The 24223-nt window shown below is 32.4% G+C and overlaps 1 protein-coding gene across 2 annotated transcripts in view; it reads left to right on the top strand.

Moving 5' to 3' along the window:
• Positions 1–24223, top strand: part of ASCC3 (activating signal cointegrator 1 complex subunit 3) — a 349769-nt gene that overhangs the window by 169772 nt on the left and 155774 nt on the right. For both annotated transcript variants that reach the window (XM_055329663.1, XM_055329664.1), the window contains exon 14: positions 18362–18496. In XM_055329663.1, coding sequence (XP_055185638.1) covers positions 18362–18496 — 135 coding nt within the window. The remainder of the gene's footprint in view (positions 1–18361; positions 18497–24223) is intronic.

The following is a 24223-nucleotide window of genomic DNA, read 5'->3' as shown; positions in this document are numbered from 1 at the left end:
TTGACAGAGCACAGTGAAACAATTTCATACTGATGTTTAGATACTTTGAGGGTATAAACTAAATTTAGATCTATCCTTACACAAACTGTCAATACTTAACCAGAGCATCAAAAGAAAAAATAATGCTCTCTGTAATCCTGGAAAAAATTAGAAGCAAAATAAATAATTTTATTTTCCTGAAACTCATTTTATTTCTATTAGATACATTGTTGAACACTGGGGAACATATGTACCAACTCAAAACTGCAAGGTGAAGTTTATGTTCCATCCATTTCATCCATTATATAGTTGTAGATAATCTCTATTTTTTAAATGCTTGATCATTATAACTTCCTTATAGAAAATAGTAACTTTTCTATCCATTTTCTCATTCCTGGTGCCCTTCTTCATGTAAAGTAGCAAAACGTGAAGGTACTACAAATTGTTTTTGCCCTCTTACTGGTTACTATTTTTTTAACCATATTGTTGTATAATTTTCCTCTCAGTTTGTTTTCCTCCTCTAGAATATATTGCATAAAAATAGCAATAACTACTATTGTATATATGCTTTATGCATGTACCCATTGTATAAATGTTTATTTTCTGACATAACTGCATGTTTTACATAAAAAGTAATATATAATTTATAAATTTTGTTACCTAAAGATTTCATATAGATCTATAACTGTTTTAAATAAAATATTCCAGATTTAGGAAATGAATTTGTTAGATTATTTGGTAATTTATTGATGTGACTTTTTTAAATTACAGTTAAGTACATAATTATTGGTTAAATAAGATAAAGTAAGCATTTAGTTTGTTTTATAGTATGCAAGTCTGTCAAACACTTTGTATATTCAGTATTTTTATTCTGTTAAAACCAGAACCTAATTTACATACATGTTCATTCTAGACTATTATTTGAATTATTTATATTGTTATTTAAGTAACAGTTAACAATGTAGACTTGGGATACTAAAAAAATGTTTGACTACTTGTAATCATTTTTCTGGTTTTTTTATAATAACACCATAGAAAATTCTCTAGCTAGCCAGTCAGAATATTTCACAATAAATTGTCAGAAGTTAATTTGACAGCTATTTATTTTATTTTAGAAAATGATATATTAAATCTCTTTATTAACTAGTTTCCAGCTGATATTTGGACTTGCAAGCATTTGGTAGATATGTTTAATAAGTTTAGTTACCACTATAAGCATTTGTTGACTACACTTTTATAACCCTCTTTTGATAAAATTAAATGAACAGTATTTTTATTAAAGCTAAGTTTAAAATTTTGTGCCCCAGGGAAATCTGATTAAACTATTCATGTATTTGTTCAAAGCATATACAAGGGTGGGCAATATTCAAACTCAGTTAACCATTGCAGCTTTTTACTGTCTTGTCTATAGCTGGGGTTTTTATCATGTCCTTGTTGTTGTTGTTGTTGTTGTCTTTTTTTTTGTAGCATATTTAAGTGAGAAGGGGTGAGAAGAAAAATTATGTGTCTACAGATAATATTATAAATCAGGATTCTGTTTTTAAGGGGATAACAGTCTTGAATCTTATTGTTTTTTCTGTTTTTATAAATGAGTAGATAGGAAATACAGCTCTAAGAATATTCTGGCAAATAAAATGGGCATTTCCAGACTACAACATTCAAATTATTGGCTGCTCTTGAAATATGAATAGAGACCTGTTAAGTCTTAAGGAGGGTCTGAGCTAACTTCATTATATATTTTACACACACACACAAGCTCACAAAAAGAAACAGGAGACACTTCGAACAGACCTTATATTAATTCACAGAGCATCATGTTAGTCCCTCCTCCCTAGATTCCCACAGGGCAATATGGGTAAGAGCTGGCTACTTCTATGTATATGGGTTACACCATGGGAGATGAGCTACAAAATTATGAAACTTGAGTTATATGAGTTGTTGCTGGCGCATCTATCTGTCCTCCTCTCTGGTTAGGGGTGGGGGGACATAGGGACAGGATAGAGAGAAAGAAAGGAGGAGAGAGGAAGGAAGAAGAGGGAGAGGAATAAGAAGGGAGAAAGGGAGGAAGGGTAGAGAGATGAGGGAAGAGAGAAAGTAGACCAAGTGATCCAAGGACCTTAACTTTTACTTTAGAATATAAACAGATACCCTCTTGAAGAAGGAAAGGAAGACTTCTACCCTGGAACATAAGTAGTTGTCTCCTTGAGAGAGATTAGAAAGGAACCTCTACACTCCCCCTTAAATGGGATAAAATGGCTCTGGGGGAGTGGAGACATTCTCTGCCATTAGAGCACTTCACTATCCATTTCTCAAATGACCCTGACCATTTTCTTATACCAAGAGTTTCAAGGAGGATTCTTTTCCAGCAAGACCTAGGTTTCTGGAAATGATATGTATTATATTAAACCAGCCTAGAAAGATAGTAATCTGGTGTCTACTACTGCTGTCTACTTGGGGGAGGGGAGGTAGAAAAAAAGAATCTAGAAAAAGAATAAAAACTTTCTGAATTTACCCTCATTGCATATTCTCTCCAATAGTCTTTTTATCTTGTTGTCCATGAACAAAGATCTCAATTTTCTGACTGTGGCATCTGATTTATTTTGCCTAATAGCTATATTTTTGAAATCATATGGAGCAAAGGCCAAATCAACTTAAATGGCTTACTGGATGGTCAAATGGCAATGTGCCTTTTTTTAAGTGTAGTGTAACTATCTCAACTGTAAGATTATAGATAGATCTTTTTTTTCTTTTTTTTCTTCTCGCTCTCTATTTTTTTTTTTCTTAATGAACAGAGTTCACTGAAGAGTACAGAACAGATTTGTGGAGAACTGAGGTGTTTTTCATTTGTGTTATTAAAATAGCCTAAGAAAATAAAGACAGTTAAGAGCCAATCTGAGACAAATTATAATTTGTGATTTTTTTTTCCTTTATCGCAGTAGTTTTAATAATCTAGCCAAAAAAAATAATAATCTAGCCAAGAAATTTGATTGAGAGTATATTGGTTTAGTATGATTTTTTTGACTGCCAAAATACATTTTTGAAAGTATATTCTTTTAGGAAGAATCTCCTCAAGTGTGTTATTTGAGAATATTAAGTGCACAGCTGGGTGTTTAAGAATTATAAATAGTGATTATTATCTAAGAAAAGAAATGAAAAATACTGTTAGAAGACTTAAAAATACATTTGATGTTGTTATTTTACTGAAATTGGATTCAGTCCGTAATATCTTACAACATTGAATAATAAAAGGTCTTGAAGTCCAGTGGCATCTGTAGAAATGAAATTGTTAGCTTACTAATGAATTTTATTTGCATAGTAATAGACTAGCTAGTCTTGCTTAATTTGCTCTACAGAATAGATGTTGCTATTTTGGGGCTGTCAATAACAAATGTCAATGCAATTTGGATTGTCATGGAGGTCAGTAAAATATTTTTCTGTGTGTGATACTAAAACGTACTGAAGATTCTTTATTCTGTCTTAGCAGCCTTTATTGAATTGACCTGGGTTTAGCAATTAATTAAGCTGATCCACATTTGTACTGTGGGGACTAATTAGCAGTGTAGTTTGGGTCACATCATTCAGATTTTAGTCATATTTGAGAACATCTTTGATACAACCTGAAATCAGAGTGCTTGAAATTTTAGAACTTCATCATTAATCATTATAAGTAGGTTTGCTTCAATATATGTTCCTTAATTTTTTTTTCACTTCTATGTCTTTATGAATTTTTAAAAATTAATGGGACTTATAATCTTTTCATGCTTACAGTTAGCCTGAAATTTTAAAATGGAAATAAGATTCTAGACTTAAAAACTTTACTGAGAATGATTAAGGATTTGGGTCCTCCTTCTGTATTATATTGGCCTCTTAAGGTATAAGCTCAGTGGGTAAAGTGCCCAGAACAGAAACTGCTACACTTTCTTTTAGCACATGAACTATATTTGAGTCATCAATCTAGGTATTGAACAGAATGATTTTTAAAGCTAAATTAAGATGTTACTGCCAATAGTCATCAAATATTTATTGAATATTTGTGTGTGCCAGACACTATACTGAAGACAAAACAGAAAGAGACACTCTGCATTAGTGTTGCTTATAATCTGATGAGGGAAACAAAAGTTAATCAAATGATTATGCATAAAATGTAAATGTACAGATTTCATAATTAACTTTCATCCACTCATTTTAGCATCTTTAATGAGTTTCTAACTCTGTCATTCCTTCCATTCCACTGCATGTAAGGAAGAGCTGTTCCTCTCTCCTATTTATTAATTTGCTTTTCTATTGACTTGGATTCTTACTTTATTCAATGGGTCATAATCCATTATTATATCACTTCCTTTGATGACCTTATTAGCCAAATTTGGCAGTTGAGAGCCCCTTCAAGCTGGCTTCTTTGCCCTTTTGACATACCTTTGTCCCAGAATCTGAATTCACCATTTCTGCCAACCTGGTTCCTTTTTAGTAGAGAATAGTATTAAGAAACCGGCAAAAGTATTTTGTTTTTAAAATGATTATTTTCACTGATTTCCTAAAATACCATCCAGAAGAATGAGAGAGATGATGGGATTTTAAAAGTTTCCAACTTTCGGGACGCCTGGGTGGCTTAGAGGTTGAACATCTGCCTTCGGCTCAGGGCGTGATCTCAGGATCCGGGATCGAGTCCTACATTGGGCTCGCTGCGAGGAGCCTTAATTTAGCTTTCTCCTTCTGCTTATGTCTCTGCCTCTCTCTCTCTGTGTCTCTCATGAATGAATAAATAAATCTTAAAAAAATAACAAAAAATTAAGATTTTCAAACTTTTAACAAAAGGAAGTGGAGTGTTGAACAGTTCCTTTCAACTAGATGAGTTCTTTATAAAGCTCCTCCTCCAGAGTGCTCTGAGGAGCCACAGGAATTGCTGTCATGATGTTGGGAGTGGGAAAGGTATGCTGTTTTGGAGGAAGGAAGAAATGAGATTTTGATCTCTCAGGTCCATTTAAACATTTTTATTTTTTTATTTTTATTTATTTATGATAGTCACAGAGGGAGAGAGAGAGAGAGGCGCAGAGACATAGGCAGAGGGAGAAGCAGGCTCCACGCACCGGGAGCCCGATGTGGGATTCGATCCTGGGTCTCCAGGATCGCACCCTGGGCTAAAGGCAGGCGCCAAACCGCTGCGCCACCCAGGGATCCCTCTCAGGTACATTTAGAGAGAGAGAGAGACAGAGAGAGAGAGAGCTGCTATAATAAAGTTTGTTGGAAGAAAGAATTCCACAGCCAAAAGCTTTTAAACCACTGTCCTACAGCATTAGTTTTTCATAATTTGCATAAGGATTAGTAGTTTCTATTCTCAGGATGCCAGCTAGGCTGATCTTTCATGTATGGAATATCAATTTTGTTGTTCTTGTAGAGGGGATTTGGTCTTCTACTTGGTCATGTATCCATTAAACCTAGCAAACCAGTGGTTTTCCCTTATGGGCTTTGAATGCCAGCTTGGATTCTAATTGGATACACTGGCTGAATGAGGTAGTCTTTAAGTTTTCTAACGTAATATCTTTTATTCATCAGGCAGCTATGACCCCTCCATCACTAAAAGCAGGTACAATGTCACATTTTTGTATAGATAAGACAGGCCTGTAACTGAAAATGCTGCACCAGCTTTAGAAACTATGGTTAAGCTAGGAAATAGAGGGTACACCTTTCCAGAGCACCTTCTCTCCGGTGCTGTGGGTCATCCTCACTAATTGTAAATTCTGCACACAGAGAGTTGCACAGTTCTTGCTGTCTTTACACCATTGACCAAAATTTAACACCCCTCAGCTTGTTGATTTGTGTAAATGTTTTTTACATAAAAATCCGTAGCAAAATAAACTTTAAAATTTAAATGCCTTTTTACATAAAAGCAGTTATAGGTGTGTCACAAATTTGTTAATATCATATATGATATAAAAATATACTTCATAGTCATCTTTAAGTTCATACCATGATATAAATATTCTATCATTATAATTTGAATCATTTCCAAAAATCCTGTGGAAAGGTATTACTTACTTGAAAGTTAAGATGGATAGTACTTTTTTCCCTTAATTATAAGGTGTGCTTATTAAACCATATTTTTATCATCTTCTTATCAATTCCCAAATAATTTTATTTCAGATGGAAAGTATTTTAAAGACAACATTTAGTAGATTGTCATTATGTTTGCTTCATCATTGAATTTATGAAAAGTATCTTGAAGTTCACTAGTTCACCTTCTTATTACAGATGACAAAACTAAGCCTCATAATATGCCCAAAGCCAGACATCTGATAAAGCTTTGCAATTGAAACTAGAACCTTGGCCTTTTTTACTTCCCCTTCAATGTCTTTACCCCCACAAAATTGACATTTTAATTTAACCTGTTATTGCCCTGCAAAGAGAAAAGAATGTAGAGAACATGCTTGTAATTCCCCCTGAAACATCTGGCCTGAGGAAATCATCAATAGTATGTGTGAAAAATCTATAGCAACCTAATAATTTTTAGTGATGAAATTTTTCAAAAAATTCTTTTCAGAATGCATATCATCTTTCAATTTTAAAAAATTCTTTTTTCACATTTTTAAGAAATGGGTGTCAATCTGTGCATTTTAAATAGGTTTCTCCATAATTATAGTTCAAATTGATATATCTTTGAAAACATAATGCAAAGTCATATTAAACTATATAATCAATATGAGAACACTTTAGTTATAAAGCCTATACACATTTAAACAAATCATTTCTTCAACAAATTCTCTTCAGTGCATTCTCTTTATGTTAATAAAGAATAAAAATGCAACTATGTCAAGCCATAATAACTATCATTTATGGAAAACAGCATGAAAACTGGTGATATTTAGCTGAGGAAAGTACAGTCATACTGGAGATATGATAGAATTCTTCAAATCTTTGAAGAATTCTTATGTGTGAAAACAAATGCATTTGTTTTCTGTTGCCTTAGAAAACAATACTGATCTTGGTCCCAGTGAGTAGGATGTGTAGAGATCCAGATTTGGGATGAATGTAAGGAAGATCTTTTTTTTTTTTTTTTTTTTTTTTAATGAACCACCTTTTGTGTGCTAGGCTCTTTTCTGGTACTTTCTAATTATTGTTTGTTGTATCTACATCAGCCTTGTAAGGCAGGTATTATCTCCATTTTAATGGTAAAAAAAAAAAAAAACGAAGCACAGGTAAATTTGCCCAAGCTTATCTACTATACAGATGCTGAATTATGATTCAAACTTAGATCTAAAACTGTTGGTATTCAAAATAAGACTAAAACATGTTATATAGTTTAGTTTGTCATAAGGTAAGAGTTTTGTCTAGATAAGAATTTTTTCCTAAACAAAAAAATTAGTTTCAGTATATCTTAAATTTGTTTTATTATGAGCAAGTAAAATTAATATTCTTGATATGTGTATTTACTTTTTTATAAAAAACTGGAAGAAAAATTCTAATATTTTCTATGCTTAAGATAATTTTAATGTATAAAATTTACTTCAGTAGCATATACAGTGTGGTTAAGTTACTTAAGTTTATAGCTATAATGAATGTTTTAAAAATGAATTCAGGGTGTGCTGATGCTTAGTCAGTTAAGTGTCCAACTTTGATCTCGTCTTAATCTCAGGGTCGTGAGTTCAGGCCCCTCACTAGACTTCACACTGGGTGTGGAGTCTACTTAAAAAAAATGAATTCAAATTTCAGATTACTGAATACATAAATGTCTATGGTGTACAAACAAGATCCGAATTAAGAATATAGAAAATTATCCAAGCTTCTTTTGGATAACATAAATTATATTATCTCTAAAAGATATATATATGTTTAATGTTTTCTTAAGAAAACATTGTTTTTAATTAAAGAAAAAGTTTATAGTAAAAAGAAAATACATTCAAAATATCATTTTGAAATTTTAAAAACTACTTTTTTTCTCTGTAAGTTTGTAGTCTTAATATTTTAAAGACTATACTGGATAGACTGTCTTATGTTTCTAAGAATATTGTACCATGTCCCGAAGTATGGTGAGTTGATTGTAAGATTATATTCCTTACAATGGATTTAGCTAGAAAAATGATATGTATTTTTGCTGTCATGGTGTAGTGTGTACACTAAGTCCTCCAACTTTTTTCATTATTATTATTATACATTTGATAACAAGTGTCTTTTAGGGTTTTAAAAATGTAAAGTCTCCTGGATTTCTTTTAACTAAATATAGCGGTCTAAAAAAAAAACTAAATATGGCAGTTAAAGTTCCCTACAACTCAAACTTAGAAACTGAAAAATATTAAAACTTATTCCCTTATAGAAATTGGCAAAGAATATATTTCTCTTTCAGGGTAATACCCTAAATAATTCAGTAATGATAACCTGAATCTATTTATCACTTAAAAGCTTAGGTTTCTTGAGAAGAACTGCAGATTCTCAGCATGAGAGTCCAGAGGTGGCTGTGAATTGCCGAGTGTAGATCTAACTACACAGCTTGGAGCTGCGGAACCAGTTCTCTCTACTCCAGATTACTTTTCTTGGTTTATTTGCATAATTTAATGCATGAAGACTAGTCAGTGAATTATACAGTTTTATGATTTAGGTAGGACAGGTGAATTAACCCTATCTGAGGTGGTTTATATTTTCATGTATATCTGATAAACATTTAACCACATCATTTTAAACTGAAAAACATGTGTTAGTAATTTAGTTGGTTGCCAGGAATATCTGATAATAAATGCTAGTTATTATACCCATGATTAATAAAATAGACGATTTTAAATTTTATTAATTTAGCCCTATTTTCAGAGCTGCACTATTTTAGTAATAATAGTTTTGTGGATGTAATCCAGGTAGAGTAGTGTCAAATTTTCTACCAATATGAAGCATAAGAGTACTTTCTTTATTCGTGTCCATCAGTAGGACATTGTTTTGCTTCATGAAGTTGATTAATTCGTTGTAAATGTAGGTAGCTTTGATTGAGGAACTATCTTTGACTTCAAAGTCCAGAATTTTTTTTAAGATGCTCTCAGGATAGCTCATTTTATATGTTGTTTCTTTTTTAAATCACAAATTTTGAACTTTGAAGTGGCATTAAAATACATATATATGTAGCTTTACAACAGTATGAGAAGAGTAATCAATAACAATTTTAGCTTATTAAATATCAATAAAATGTTTGCTAATACATTTTTTAAAACAATCCAGGAAAGTTAATTATATAGTTGGGTAATTGGAAGTTAATACCCTAAATTCTAATAAATGTATCAGTGAAAGTATTAACTCAGCCTACATCCTATTATAATTTGTTATAATTAATATATATAATTAATCTAATATAATATATAATTAATTAAACTTTTAAATTCAAATTTCTGCTCATAAATATTGAAAAAACATTTTCTCTGAAAAGTGATAATTTTTAACATTGGAATTTCAGCTATCATTTATCAGGTACCTACTGATTGAATAGTATTTTGGAGAATGGGACAGGACAAGGAGACCTCAAAATAAGTAAGATGTAAACTTGCCCTTAGGCAACACCCAAAGAAGAAATATAACTTGATGGAAAGAATGTAGGCTTTCAAGTGAGGCTAATTCCCTATTCTGCTCTTGAATGAGTAGCAAGTTATTAAGACTCTGAGCTTCAGTTTTCTCATCTGTAAAACACTAAAAGTATTACCACCTAATTGTGTTGTTAATATTAAAATAGAGAACCATGCATTGCACCTAGTACTGCGCCTAGCACATAATAAGCATTTAATAAATCATGCCTTTTATTGTTAGTGCTAGTAGTTATTAACATCAGGGTAAAAACCTATGTATCTGTTGAGACAAGGTACAAGTATGAACAGAGTGCTGTGGGAATGATTAATTTCCCTGGAGAGATTGGAGGTGAATCATTAGAACCGGATTTAAAGGTTTGTAGAATTTCCACAGATGAATTTGGCAGTAAAGTAAAATATGAGCAGAGGCCTGGAAACGTACAAATGCATGGAAGTTTTGAACAATAGGAAGAAGAATTTAGAGAGATGACAGCCAAAGACCAGTAATGAAGAAACTTGAAATGTCATGACCTTTAAATCAAGCAATTTGGGGGATCCCTGGGTGGCTCAGCGGTTTCGCGCCTGCCTTTGGCCCAGGGCGCGATCTTGGAGTCCCGGTATCGAGTCCCACATCGGACTCCCAGCATGGAGCCTGTTTCTCCCTCTGCCTGTGTCTCTGCCTCTCTCTCTCTCTCTCTCTCTCTCTATCATAAATAAATAAAAATAAATATTAAAAAAAATCAAGTAATTTGCTAACTTTAAGAGAGGATCCCAATTAATTTTTCAATTATGCTTTTCTTTTTCCTTTTGTTGTTGTTTGTTACTGTTTCCTCCCATAGTTGTTCATGTAACAAGTAGCAGCTTCTGTGTTCTCAGTCTCTAACCTTTCCCCATACTAACTAAATAGAAGCTCCAGAAGCACAGAGATGGTGCTTCTGTGCCCACTGTTATGTCCCAGGGCCTGTCTTGTAATTGTTGGATGATGGCAGACTTGCAGAGGAGCTATGTCAAGCATGAAAGCGGCAAAAGTAAAATGTTGTCAGTGATAAATGCTTAAGAGAAGGAGCACCTGAATTTTTTAGATGCTCAAAAGGATAAAATATTTCTTATATCTGGAAGCGTAAGGGAAATTTTTATTATTTTAATTTGAAAAATTACTAATAATCAGTAATTATTACTAATTACTAATCTGTCTCCCCCATGTAGGTAAAGGGGCTTCTTATCTTTTTCTTAATGAAGTTTTATGAACTTGTACTAACTTTTCAAGCAGTTCAGTGGCTGCAGAGCTATATTTAAAAATATTTAAATCAAAGTTCCTTTTTGTAAGATCTGTCTCCAACAGTCCTACTAACTCTGAGAGATACCTAAGTACTCTCTTGCTCATCTGGACTCTTCATCAAAAATAGGGCACCCCCTTTTTTAAATTAACCCACCCCTTAAATTTTTTTTTCTGTTGATTGTCCTATCATTTTACAATGATAAAATCCTCTCTGGTTTTTCCTGTTTTGTCTGCTGTGTTCTTTTATACTTCTTTGTGTCACTTTTTTTTCACAGTGACAGCTTTCTTGCTAACTTTTCAGCTTAAAATCTATCTCCAACATAAAAATAATTTCTCAAATATCCCTTTTAGTCTTTTAGTCATTTTTAGTCATTTTTTTCTGAGTCTTAAATGAATTTTTTCATCTTAATACATATTTTATAATGAAGTGGTTTTTTCTTTTCGAGATATTATTGCTACTCTGTCTACATTTCCATTTCTGTCAGAATCCACCCTATGGATTTTCTCTCTTCTCTGTACCTCTGACCTTTGTATACTTTCCCTTGAAATGCTATTTATTTTCTTCTGTGAGAACATCTCCCTTTTCTTCTTAAAGTGTTTCCAGGTACTCTGAAACGAGATAAATTTGTCACTTAGATCAAAAGTACTACTAACACCCTTATAAGTGCATTGTTAAATGTTTCCTTTAAGTTTTTATTTTGACACCATAATAACCTTAGCAATAAAATAATCATATCAAATATACTAGTATAGCAGTATATTATAAATAAACTCATGATCTCATTGTCATCATTGATCACTTCTTCTATTCAATATAATTTATATATATATATATATATTTTAAAGATTTTATTTATTTATTCATCAGAGAGAGAGAGAGAGAGAGAGACAGGCAGAGACACAGGCAGAGGGAGAAGCAGACTCCCTATGGGGAGCCTGAAGTGGGACTTGATCCTGGGACTCCAGGATCATTCCCTGGGCCAAAGGCAGGCGCTAAACTGCTGAGCTACCCAGGGATCCCCTAATTTATATATTTCATTGTAAAACTGTTAGGGCTTGTTTCGGTGGGTAAGACAAACAAACATGATATACACAGGAACGTCTTTTTATCCTCCCTCACTTCCATTTTTATTTTGTGAGGTATCTAATTTGGTCCATCTGTATCTCTAATTTTAAACATGCACATCAGAATAATTTTATGGAAATTGTTCTTCAACTAGATTTTTTTTTCACGTAGTGCTGTATTATGGATGTCTTTTCAAATATATATCTGGGAGAGCAAAATCCTGTGCTGTTTGTGCCTACTATTGGATTACCAGAGACACACAGTGTTTGTAAAGTTCAGGCACCTTTTCAAATGTTTATGTCTATTTTTACTTGCTTGTGTATGAATTTCTCAGAAACCACAGAGAAAAATGATGAATTTAAAGAAAAACTGTTTCCATACTAAACAAGATACCATAAACAAAGTGAAAAGATAAAGTGTAGACTAGAACAAAATATTTGCAATATAGAAAAATACAAAATGTGTTATCTTCCATATACAAAACATGCCTACAAATTGATAAGAAAAGAAAAAGAATATCCAATAATAAAACAATGTTCAGAATAAGGAAACAGTTAAATGAATAGTCAGCTATATTTGATCCAACAATTTCACTTCTATGAAATTATCCAAAAACTATATTCTCAAACCTGTGAAATGGCTTGTGAACAGTGATTTATTGCATCATTGTTTTAAATAATGAAAGATTGGAAACAAACGTCTATCAAGCAAGGACTAGTAAAATAAATTATGGTATTTCTAAGTAATGGAATACTATGCTAATATAAAAAATAAATGAAGCAACTGTGTACTGATGTGAAAAGATCTTCAGATGATTTGAGTATCTTCAGCTGGCCAACATTGGCAGGCCTAAAATGAGACTATAATTACTTATAGTTTCGCACCACAAATGTCTCTTAGATGCACAGCATACAAAATTAAACCTTTTAAAATTGCATTTACCTGGTAACACAGATGTGATAATATGACCACGCTGTGATAAAAACTATTTTCTGCCTACACACTCTTGTGGTATATAAATATATCTGAAATACATTAGTAGTACTCCTCATTCAAACTGTAAAGAACACAGAAAATGATTTGCCTGTGTTCTCCATCCTTCCAAAGATACCAGAATGTTCTAAATGTGACAGAGGGAAGGTTTTGTTTTTGTTTTTGTTTTTCACCTTTTAATGGATGGCTTGATGCAAGGCTCTCACATTTTAGCATAACATGCATCAGAATCACTTGGAGGGCTTGTTGAACCAAGTTGCTGAGCCTCATCTTCAGAGTCAATGACTCAGATCTAGTGTTGTGCTATTAGTTTGTAGTTTTGATAAGTTCCCAGGGGATGCTCATGCTGATCTGGGGATCATGCAGTTTTAAAATTACTATTTGTTTAGATGATTAGGGCTTACCTCTCTTGAGAAACCTGGGTTAAGAAAGTTGGAAATAATTGAGAGCAAGACACATAACAGGCCATTCCAGTTAGAGTGAAAGCATAAACCACTAGGACATAAAACTCCTCACCCTCCGGTCCCATTCTTTAACCCATGCAAGAGCAAATACTGTATATTAAAGAATGCCATTCCTTGGCAGCATTTTCTATGGAACATCCATCTGCTATATTGTCTGTATTTTTTGGATATTTCCCTTTCAGTCTTCCTTCTTAGTGGAAATTTCTAGGGAAGAGTCTTTGATTCGACATTTCACAATTAATCCTTGCCCTCCTTCCCTCCTGTTTTCAAATAATCTCGGGCTTAAATATTCCTTCCTTCCTTCCTTCCTTCCTTCCTTCCTTCCTTCCTTCCTTCCTTCCTTCCTTCCTTCCTTTATTACTTCTCCTTCATCTTGCAAAACACAGTTACAGAGCTGTTAGAAGATAAGTGGCCTTTTAAATTATTTGGTGTGGTGTTAGATACATAACACACTTACATCAATGAGAAATAGATAGTCACATAACAGTTATTTACTGATCTCACCATCTAGTCTTTGAGGCCAAATTCATTCCATTGTTTATTACCCTTACAGTAGTGTTGATACTTAGCAGTTCTGACAGAGGCTTTTAAAATTCCTGGACAAAGAGTGTTAGCATCTCCTTGGAACTTGTTAGAAATGCAAAGTTGTAGCTTGCCACAGACCTACTTAATCTGAAAGGGTGGTGGAGGAAAGAACCAGCAATTGTGTTCTTAGGTGATTTTGAAGCATTCTAAACTTTGAAAGCTATGATTTTACTAAATGCAGTGTTTTCAATTACATTATGTACTTCAGTCTTTATAGTAATCCTGTGACTCTAATAACTACATGTGGACTGGGGTGGGGCATAAGAATAGGAGAAATTAAATAGTTTATTCTAAATCATTGCTCTTTAATAATGCTTCAAAGTAGAATTTTGATATTTTTCAAATAATATGTCCTTCTTTCCTCTGAATACATTGAAACAATATAAGTTACTTAAGCATTCTAGTTTTTTGAATAATTATTTTTCTGAGCATTCACTCTTTCATTACTTTTTGACATCTTATGTAAAGAACACTGTCTTTGAGCACACCAAATAACAGGACAAAAACTCAAATTCACATACTTTCTCTTCTAGTGTAGGACTGACTTAATTGTAAATTTTTAGACTAACTTTTTAAACTAAAAGTTTTTTTATATTTATATATACAATATTGTTATATTTTTAAATGTATTAATCTAAAAATACCTCTAGTAAAAATATAGTTTCATAAAACAATTAAAATTTACCAGTGTTGTTGACTTGAATCTATTGTTATAATCTTACATTAATGACACATGCCCATTTAACTGCTGTTTGGTTACCAGTAGTATTTCTAAGATTAATTTGAAGTTATTTCTGCCAAATGAAACAGTGCTGTCCTGTTAGTTATAATTTTTATATATTTAAATTAATTAACCAAATTAACAAACTGTAAAATCAAGTATGTTACAGAGACCCAAAACCTTGTAATGGCTTCTTTTGGAGCCTCTAAACAGAAAATTCTTAATAAGGAGGAGAGTTTATTATACTGAACAGGAAGTGATGGATCATTTAATAAAAAGAAACTGCTACTTTAAGTTGTAACTAATAATTCTCATGGCTGCAGTGGAAAATAATTTGCAAAATGATAAGTTGACAAGTCAGACTGAAATAATTAATGAAGATTTAGGGTCATATTTTATTTTCCCTTATGTTCTTTGTATCAACAGGATTTACATAATGTGGCATTTGAATTATGGAGAATAAAATCTAGTTGCAATATAAAAACCCATCTGGGAAATGATCTTGGGGCTATACTGGTTATATGAAATACCTTCATATTCTCTGATATATATATATATATACATATATATATGTATATATGTAAATAAAGATAGGTTATTAGGGAATTTTTAATGTCATCTTTGTAGTGGTCATTTTATTTATGTTTCCTCTTAAATTTACTTAGGAGAAGAAAAGTAAATTGGTGGTAATTATTAACTAATTTCACACAATAGTACAGTAGTCATCTCAAAAGCTGTTAATAATTCAATTTTTAGACCCCACGCCTAGACATTCTTACTCAGTTGGTTTTAAGAGAAAACATAAGAGAAAAAAAATCTGCCTTAACTTTTTAAGAAGGACCCAGAAGGGGAGGACCCAGAAGTCTATTTTTTTGAGCACCAGCAGTAATTCCAATGAAGAGGTCCCTGGGCCTCAGTGTAAGAAACTTTGAAAGAGAATGTACTTCTTCAAGCTAACACACTAAAATTACCAAGAATAAATTCTTTAAATACTACTGTGGGCTTCTCCATCCAGCCTGCACCCTGCTTCCATAGCCAGATAGCTAATTACTAGTGATTCTTCCTTGCCAATAGGAGTGTACCCATTTGGAACCTATTTACCCTTACTCCCAACAGGAGTGTACCCTTAGAACCTATTTCTCATTGTATCCCTAGTGCTTAGTACATTGTTTGGTACTTAGTAGGTTCTGTGCAAATATAGTGTGATGGATGAATGAAAGAGACACACCAGCTCCATGTTTAGCATTTCTGAATTATCGCTGCTCCATGTGTCTAGGTTTTTTTTTGCCTTCTTTAATTTGTACATGTCTTTTACAGAAGGGACCATGTCTTGCCCATATTCATATTTCATCTTCCAACATTTTTTATATATACATGGCTAGTAAATACTCAGCAAGTAAAAAATATTTTGTGCTTATTTAATACATCATACATACATTATCATCTCCATGAAGGCAGAATTTTGCCTCTCTCTTTTGCAATTTTCTCAGGGCTTGATAGTGATTCTCAGAATTCTCAGAAACATTTGAATGAATGCATAAATTAATTTTAAAAATAAATAATTTCATTTTAATTGAGGTTTTCATAAAATTTAATATTAGAGGTTAGTGAGGTTTTGTGTGTAATAAAAGTTAATTTTACATAAGAGAAAAAAATCTGCCTTAACTTTTTAAGAAGAAACTCACTATTGAAATACCCTTTACTTTTTACAAGAGATGGGATCATAGAATCTGAGAGATTCTGAACTGATGAACCTTCAGCAGGGCATTAGAATTAAGAGAATTTTCTAGCTAACTTAATATTAAACAGCTTCTGTCAATAATGTTGAAAATATTACAGTGAACTTAAATGGTATTCTCTTGACATCCTGTGAATAAAGATGTTTCTCCAGAAAGCTAGAGAGCCTATCGAAGTCAGATTTGGGTTTTTTGTTGTTGTTGTTGTTGTTGTTTTAGTTGAAAAGAAAAACAGAAGAATTTTCCAAGTATTCATGAAGCTTACTGAAATAAATTTTATTGGGATACTCTTTAGAGATACTCATGACCATATTTCTTTTCAAAACACATTAGTATCAGCAAATCAGTTAGAGCTCTAACCATGTATGAAAGCTTATGCTTTATATCCTTGATGGCTGTGATTAACTAATGTTAAATCTCTCTAGATGACTTGTAGTGCTTGTTTTATTGTCTCTAAATGCAAGTTTTTCATTGAAGAATTTTGTTTTTTTCCAGATTATCTACCCTCCTTCACTTTGAATACTTTCTAAAAGAATATTAGTAATTTAAGCATTCCAATGTCTTGAATGTTTATTCTCTGTGATTTTACTGTCCTCTGAATTATAATTGGCATCCCATATGTGGAACAGTTTCTTTGGCAAGTTTATAGGCATAAGATTACTGTGAGTAAATTATACAGCGTGTAATCTAGATCTGTGTCACTCTGTCTCCTTTCTAGCTAAATCCCAGGCCTCCCTCCCGTTTTTACTTTTGTTCATTTTCAAAATGACCTTCCCTTATACTTAGGTCAAATAGTATGAGCCTATCAATTCCCTGACTAAAACCATCAGTTACTTAGTTTTCTAAATGGAAATAACTAAATAATTATGTTTCTGGGAAAACTATAACAGAAAAATATAGAGAGATATTGAGGGAAAGGCAAAAATTAGGACCCCCATGTTGCTGAGGCCTAAGAGAAATACATGGTAACTCCATAGAGTCTTAGAGATCTCAGTTTGGTTGGAAGCTGGGCTAGAACTTGTCTTTAAGTCACACAAAGCATCCATACTGCTGATTGTCCTTAGGTTGTATGTTTCAGATTTTGATTAAAATGTAAAAATTACCTAGAAATACTTGTTCATATCATATAAAATTGAAAAAGATCAATTTTCCATATAGAAGAATAAATTACTTTATTATAGTAATGGCACTTTGGGAAGACTAGGGTGAGCTAAATGTGGGGGGACATAGAAGCCAAAGAAGAAAAGACACACAGGAGAGAAGTCAGGCACTGATAGCAGCAGATGCAAAGTACTCCTCATTCTCTTATTTTATTCTCTTCAGTTGCATTGACACACTGCATGGTGACTGTCCTGAAAAGACTTTTTTCCATTTCTCCTTGGCAAAGCATCCAGATACATGACTTCCCCCTAATTCAGATTTCCACAGTCACTTTGTGAGTAATTCTACAGGAAGGTCAAAAAAAAAAAAGAAAGAAAGAAATTTCCAAATGCCTCTCTAGAAGCATTTTCATCTCTGGCAGTTCCCTAAACTCTATTTTAAATGGTGGTTCTTTGACATGATTTTGTCCAAGGATGGCTGTTTTTATCATTTTCAATTTCTTTAAACATCTTGATAATACTGGAAATTTCGTTGACAGTGGAGAAAAAAGGGCTCTTGTATATTTTTAAACTCTGTCCCCGTAATGTATGATTTCATTCATGAATTATGTCTTCAAAAGAGAAAAGCACAAATTAAACTCCACATTTTATACAATCCATTAATTTCAGTTTTGATTTCCACTAATTTATAGGTTAACAGTATATAAAGCCTTAGTATTGAATTTTACTTAACTTACTTTTATTTTGTATGCACTTTGTTCTAAAATAAAGAAATGTAGGGGAATTCATAAACCAGGGATTATATTTTGGAAGATTAATGGTAGTATACATATGGTGGTTTTCAAACTAGTATTAAGCTATCTTTTAATATATTTTAATACTAAATAAATTCCTTTTCTTTATTTTAGGTGATGGTGTTTGTACATGCTCGAAATGCCACTGTAAGAACAGCTATGTCTCTAATAGAAAGAGCAAAAAACAGTGGTCAGATTTCCTGCTTTTTACCTACACAAGGATCTGAATATGGACATGCAGAAAAACAGGTAGGGAACAATGATGGCAAGATACAAGAACTTTATAAAGCATATACTGTGCCATATATTACAGATATTTTATATATGGTAGATCTATGACCTCCAATTTCCAAGGAGTTAATCTTACATATTTATCATGTTATAATCTATTCTTTTGATGATCTTCTAAATGATTTCAATGCATGATGTTTTCAGTTATATCTATATGGTTACTATTGTGTTTAGTCCTACTCTTTAAAATAGAGTTAAAAAATAAAATACAGTTAAGTTCCCTAAAATATGTTAGCATCTAATAGGATTATTAGTCTTAAAAAAACTAATTAATATATTTTTTAATTTCTCAGTTTTAATTTCTGAGGTTAATATGGATACATGAAAGCTGCATGAGTTAAAGCTCTTTTTAAGAATGTGAAAGTTTGGGATCCCTGGGTGGCGCAGCGGTTTGGCGCCTGCCTTTGGCCCAGGGCGCGATCTTGGAGACCCGGGATCGAATCCCATGTCAGGCTCCCGGTGCATGGAGCCTGCTTCTCCCCCTGCCTATGTCTCTGCCTCTCTCTCTCTCTCTCTCTCTCTCTCTCTCTCTCTCTTTCTCTGTGTGTGACTATCATAAATAAATAAAAAAAAATTGAAAAAAAAGTTTAAAAAAAAAAGAATGTGAAAGTTTAGGGGTGCCTGGCTGGCTCAGTCAGTAGAACATGTGATCCTTGATCTCAGGGTTGTAAATTCAAACCCCGCATTGGGTGTAATGATTATTTAAAAATAAGACCTTAAAAAAAAAAAAAAAAGAATGTGAAAGCTTCAGACACGGAAGTTTGACAGCAGCTACCTGCAACTTAACATATACTCAGGCCCTTAATAGCCTGAGTCCTCTTAGAACTGAAGAACCCCAAGCCCCATACCAGATTTACCAAATCATAATCTACATTCTACCTCAATCCACAGGTGATTTACTGTACTTTACAGTTTGAGAAGCGCTTCTCTAGATAATTTGAGTATTGAGAGTATCCTGAGATTTACAGAAGTTTTTGTTTAATTATGTAGGATAATGATTTAGATCAAAAATAGGTAGACTACAGCCTGAAGGCCAAAGGTGGCTGCGTGTTGTTGTAATGCAGGTTTTATTAGAAAATAGCTTTGTCAGCGGCTGCTTTTTTGTTTTTGCACTGGGAGGGAAGAATTCAACAGTTATTATGAGGACTATGTGGCCCACTAATAAGCCTAAAATACAAGATGGCCCTTGACAGAAAATGTTTGCCCTGATTTAAAGATGTGAAAATAAATTTTCACATAAAAAAGTCAGTGGGCATAAAATGATAGTAACCTCAAAGTATTTTATATGCATAAGATTTAACTGATGTGTACTGAACAGCTGTTAGCTGACAGACATTGTGCTATACACTTTCAGTTTTATCATCTTGGTAAAATGTATTTAATTGTTATGACTCCACTATGAATTTTACCATTTTATATTGATATTTTAAATTCTGGACATGATAAATCTGATATAGGATGTTTTGAACATCAGATTCTTTTAACTTAGAACTATAAACTTTGTTCATTTTCTTCATTTTTTCTACTTTATAAAATCTCTATTACATTACACTTACTAAACAGCTTTGTAGTTTTCCAGTTATTTACTAATTATGAATTTATGAGCGTCTTTGAAAAGTCGGGTTGGCATTCATAACTCTTTCATTTCTTTGGAAGTACAAAGCAAATCTGTTGTGTTTAAAAGCCAAGCCTTGAGAGCCACCTTGTGGATTTCTGGTTACTTCATACCTCTCAATTCTGAGAGCTATTGCTATTCCAAATAGTGCAGATTTATTTTTACTTCCTATAATGATAATATTTAGCATTATCAAGTGTTTACTGGTGCCTGACTGCCTTCTACATAATTCATTTAGTCCTCACAGAACCTTTGATATAGGTTTATATTGTCATTATACCTTGATATAGTATATGTGTAAGGATTTCAAATACAACATGAAATAAAGCATATAGAAATAATTTATATAGAGACATTTTCAAATAATGTTTATTTAACATTGTCACCAAACAGATTCACAGATCACTATGCTAAAAAGTAAGAAAAAAAAAAAAGACCTGAAGAAATGGAAAGTTTTATTACAGTTAAGTAGACTTGAAAATTCCAAGTCATTTTTATTATACCTTTTTAAAAATACTTTTATTATATTTGATTTTTATCCAATCTACCTATTGTTATTGGATTTTTTTAAACAAGAATGAAATTCACAAACATTTATTAATAAGTACATGTTTTCAAGAAACATTGTCCTGCTCACTATTATATTCCCAGCCTTTCATATAATATTTGGCTGATAGTAAGTACCCCCAAATTACTTTCTTTCGCCTTTGTTCCTGTGAGACAAACATTATGAGATGGCCTCACTTTAATTTTCTCATTTGATCTACACCACTGTTCTGTTCTTAGAGATTCTTATCCCCGTTTTATAGATAAGGAAACTGGAACTGAAAGAATAATTTTCTTGGAGAAGGCCAAGTAAAAAGTAGTAGAGCTATGATTTCATCAGTCTGACTCCAAAGCCTGCCCTTTTTACCAAGCTCCATCCTAAATGTTCAAAACCAAATCCAATCTGCATTTTCTAAAGCATTTAGGGCTTTGAGGCTTTTTGTTCTTTTTTTGTTGTTTTTGTTTCTAATCAAATGGAAGAACATTTCTGCAGCCTAACCATATCCTTCATTTCTGCTAAAGAGAGATTAAAAAAACTTGTCCCCTCCGTGGTGGTGGATATGATTTTATACCAAAAGATAAGGTAATCTTTCTGAATACTTTATCTTGAAGCTCCAAATTTTAGATTGTTCTTCTAGTGCTAGCTGTATTCTTATTTCTTTAAGTTCCTTTTGAACTTGAATAGTATTAACATTCTAGCAGTTCTGAGGAGCTATTATCATGATGATAGGAGATATTCTTTCCCATGTTTTTGAAAAATGGGAAATGAAGTACTCAAAACATTAAAATAAAATTAGAAAGTAAATTTGCTATGGTAGTACATAGAAATTTAGCCTCATGACTCCTGTTAATGGAAATACAGCTAAATCTCTACCATGCCATGCTAGTATTATACTCTTAAGTGTTTAATGTAACCATGTCAGTTCCTGACTTAGCAATTATGATTCTTAAAAGCATTTCTTCACAATTTTATTCAATACTCTTTCTTTGTATAAATAATAAGTAAAATTACATTGAGGAAGTTCTCCTTTTCTTTCTGTGTGTGTGTATGTGTGCGTGTGTGTGTGTGTGTGTGTGTGTGTGTGTAACAAGGCTATTTCTGTGCCTTAGCCACAGTCAAAAATGAGTCTTTTCTTCCCACTAAGTAACAATATATTTTAGGACTCCTCATATCATTCCCAAATTTTTATATAAAATTAACCATCATTTGGAAAACAAACTATATTTCCAAATTGTCCACTGAAACAAGAAAATAGGGAAAGGAAAATGAAAGAGTAGCTTAAACTAGGGATGGAGCTCACATTCCTCTGTGGGGAAGGGAGTATCTCAGCATTTCCAAATGTGGCCCAGAGCAAGAGTTCACTTTAAGGCTCTGCTTACAACTTCACCTCTAGAAGCCTTGTGGCCTTGGGACACCTGGGTGGCTCAACAGTTGAGCGTCTGCCTTCTGCTCAGGGCTTGATCCCTGGGTCCGGGATCAAGTCCTGCATCAGACTCCATTCAGGGAGCCTGCTTCTCCCTCTGCCTATGTCTCTGCCCCTCTTTGTGTCTCTCATGAATAAATAAATAAAATCTTTAACAAAAAAAAAGGAAGAAGAAGAAGCCTTGCAGCCTTAAATACCTAAATGTTTCTGAAACTTAATTTCTGTTCTGCAAAAAAAAAAAAAAAAAAAAAAAAAAAAAAAAAAAAAAAATTTCTGTTCTATCAAATGGAATGATGATAGGGTAAATAACACCTATTCTAGTAGTTAACTATGAGAAACAAATGGAATAATATATGAGTTATTTTGGAAAATGAACAATGATAAAACATTACATATACTATAGAAATCTACTTTGAGAAAGTATACATTAGATAATGTAGCTAAATTTAATATATACTTAGAAAATAAATATCAATAACTAAATTTTAAAATGGTACAAGGATAATGACTTATATATGAATAACTTTCCCTAATTTACCCTGCATATTTTTTGCTGTCCCACACAAAGATATTAAGAAACCACTATTTTCTGTAACATAACTTAAAGGAATAGTCATAAGCAGCTTAGGTTTATAGAAGTAAAACATTAGGGATGCAGATATTTTCTTTATTAAGCCATTGTTTTCAATTATGATTTAATTTCAAGTTGAATGAATATTTCAATTAGAATCTTCAGATTTGGTTTCACTTGGAATCTCAGTCAAATAAATTCGTCCCTAAAGGGACAAGTTTTTAACAGGCTTTAAATATTCTAGTACTGGGATGAGTATTTCCACTCCCTCCTGTACAGTTTTTCTTTGACTTACAGGTACTGATATGTGATTTGATTTTTTATAATTAGTGATATCAGGAATTTTTCTTATAGGTAGAAATGGTCTATCATGCAATAAGCCTAATGAATATAGTTATTGGAAATATCTATTAAAACAGAACTCTATGAAAAATCCAATAATAACATGGTCCCTCAAGCTACCTTAGTCATTTTTTGATATTTTTATTGTTATCTAGATCTACCAACTATTTCCTTGTTTTTTTTCATAGGTTCTCCTTAGCCTTTGCCTAAATTAAGGAAATTTGACTTTGATATAAGTTATCTGATCCTTAATATTAATAGCTTTATTTCTGCCTTAGCAGTTTTTACAGTCAGTATGGCCAAATAAAATTAGAATTACTCTTCCTGGTGTAGTTGACATCTACTAGCTAAAGACAGTAGCAGATGCCTAACAGACCCCTTTCCCTTACTTTTTTGTTTTAAATATATGCAAAATGTTTCTGAGTTTATTCTTCCCTTAACCATGTCAACCTCATTTATTTTTGAACGTTAATATAGTAATTTTAGTGTTATAGCATTGTTGTAACTGTATAGGAAGAGTGTCAAAAATGTATTAATATTTTAAATAAAACCTAATAAAATTAATAAAAAATAGAATGAGGATTTAACTGAATTTTTGAAAGCATGACTTTTCTGTTTTCAAAGGGAAATAGCCCCTTGAGGAATAAAGGCTTTGGATCCAGGCAAATCTAGACATTAATCTGGACTCAGGCACTGTAATACAACCTATTTTAATATCCTTGAGCCACAATTTCACCATAAATAAGGTGGCAAGGATACCTATATCTTAAGATTTTTGTAATAAATAAGGTAATGTATCCTGCCTAATATATTGTAGACACTCTATAAACAGTTACATATGTACTTTAAAGGGAAAAAAGATGATAACGTCAAAGAATGACAGATGTAACAACATTTAAATTTGAAGCTTTTGGACAACAAAAAAATAATACATTGAGTTGTAAAAAACAATAACAGGTTGGGAAAATATTAGTAACTATATTTTTATAGTATTAGTATCTACATCTTTATGTGTATATTAATCTTTATTGTGTACTTATTAAAGTTTAATAACTAAAACATGAAGTTTTCAGTAAATAAATGAGCAAGGAGAAGAAAAAGGTAAACTGAAATAAAAAATAATTGGAAATATATTGCAAATTAACAGACTTAAACAGATTTAAATTACTCTTAAACCTAATAAATCT

Source organism: Nyctereutes procyonoides, unplaced genomic scaffold (assembly GCF_905146905.1).
Source record: "Nyctereutes procyonoides isolate TBG_1078 unplaced genomic scaffold, NYPRO_anot_genome, whole genome shotgun sequence".
NCBI classification, from domain to species: domain Eukaryota; kingdom Metazoa; phylum Chordata; class Mammalia; order Carnivora; family Canidae; genus Nyctereutes; species Nyctereutes procyonoides.
The sequence above is the reverse complement of the archived record's forward strand: the minus strand, read 5'-3'. Positions and strand labels throughout refer to the sequence as shown.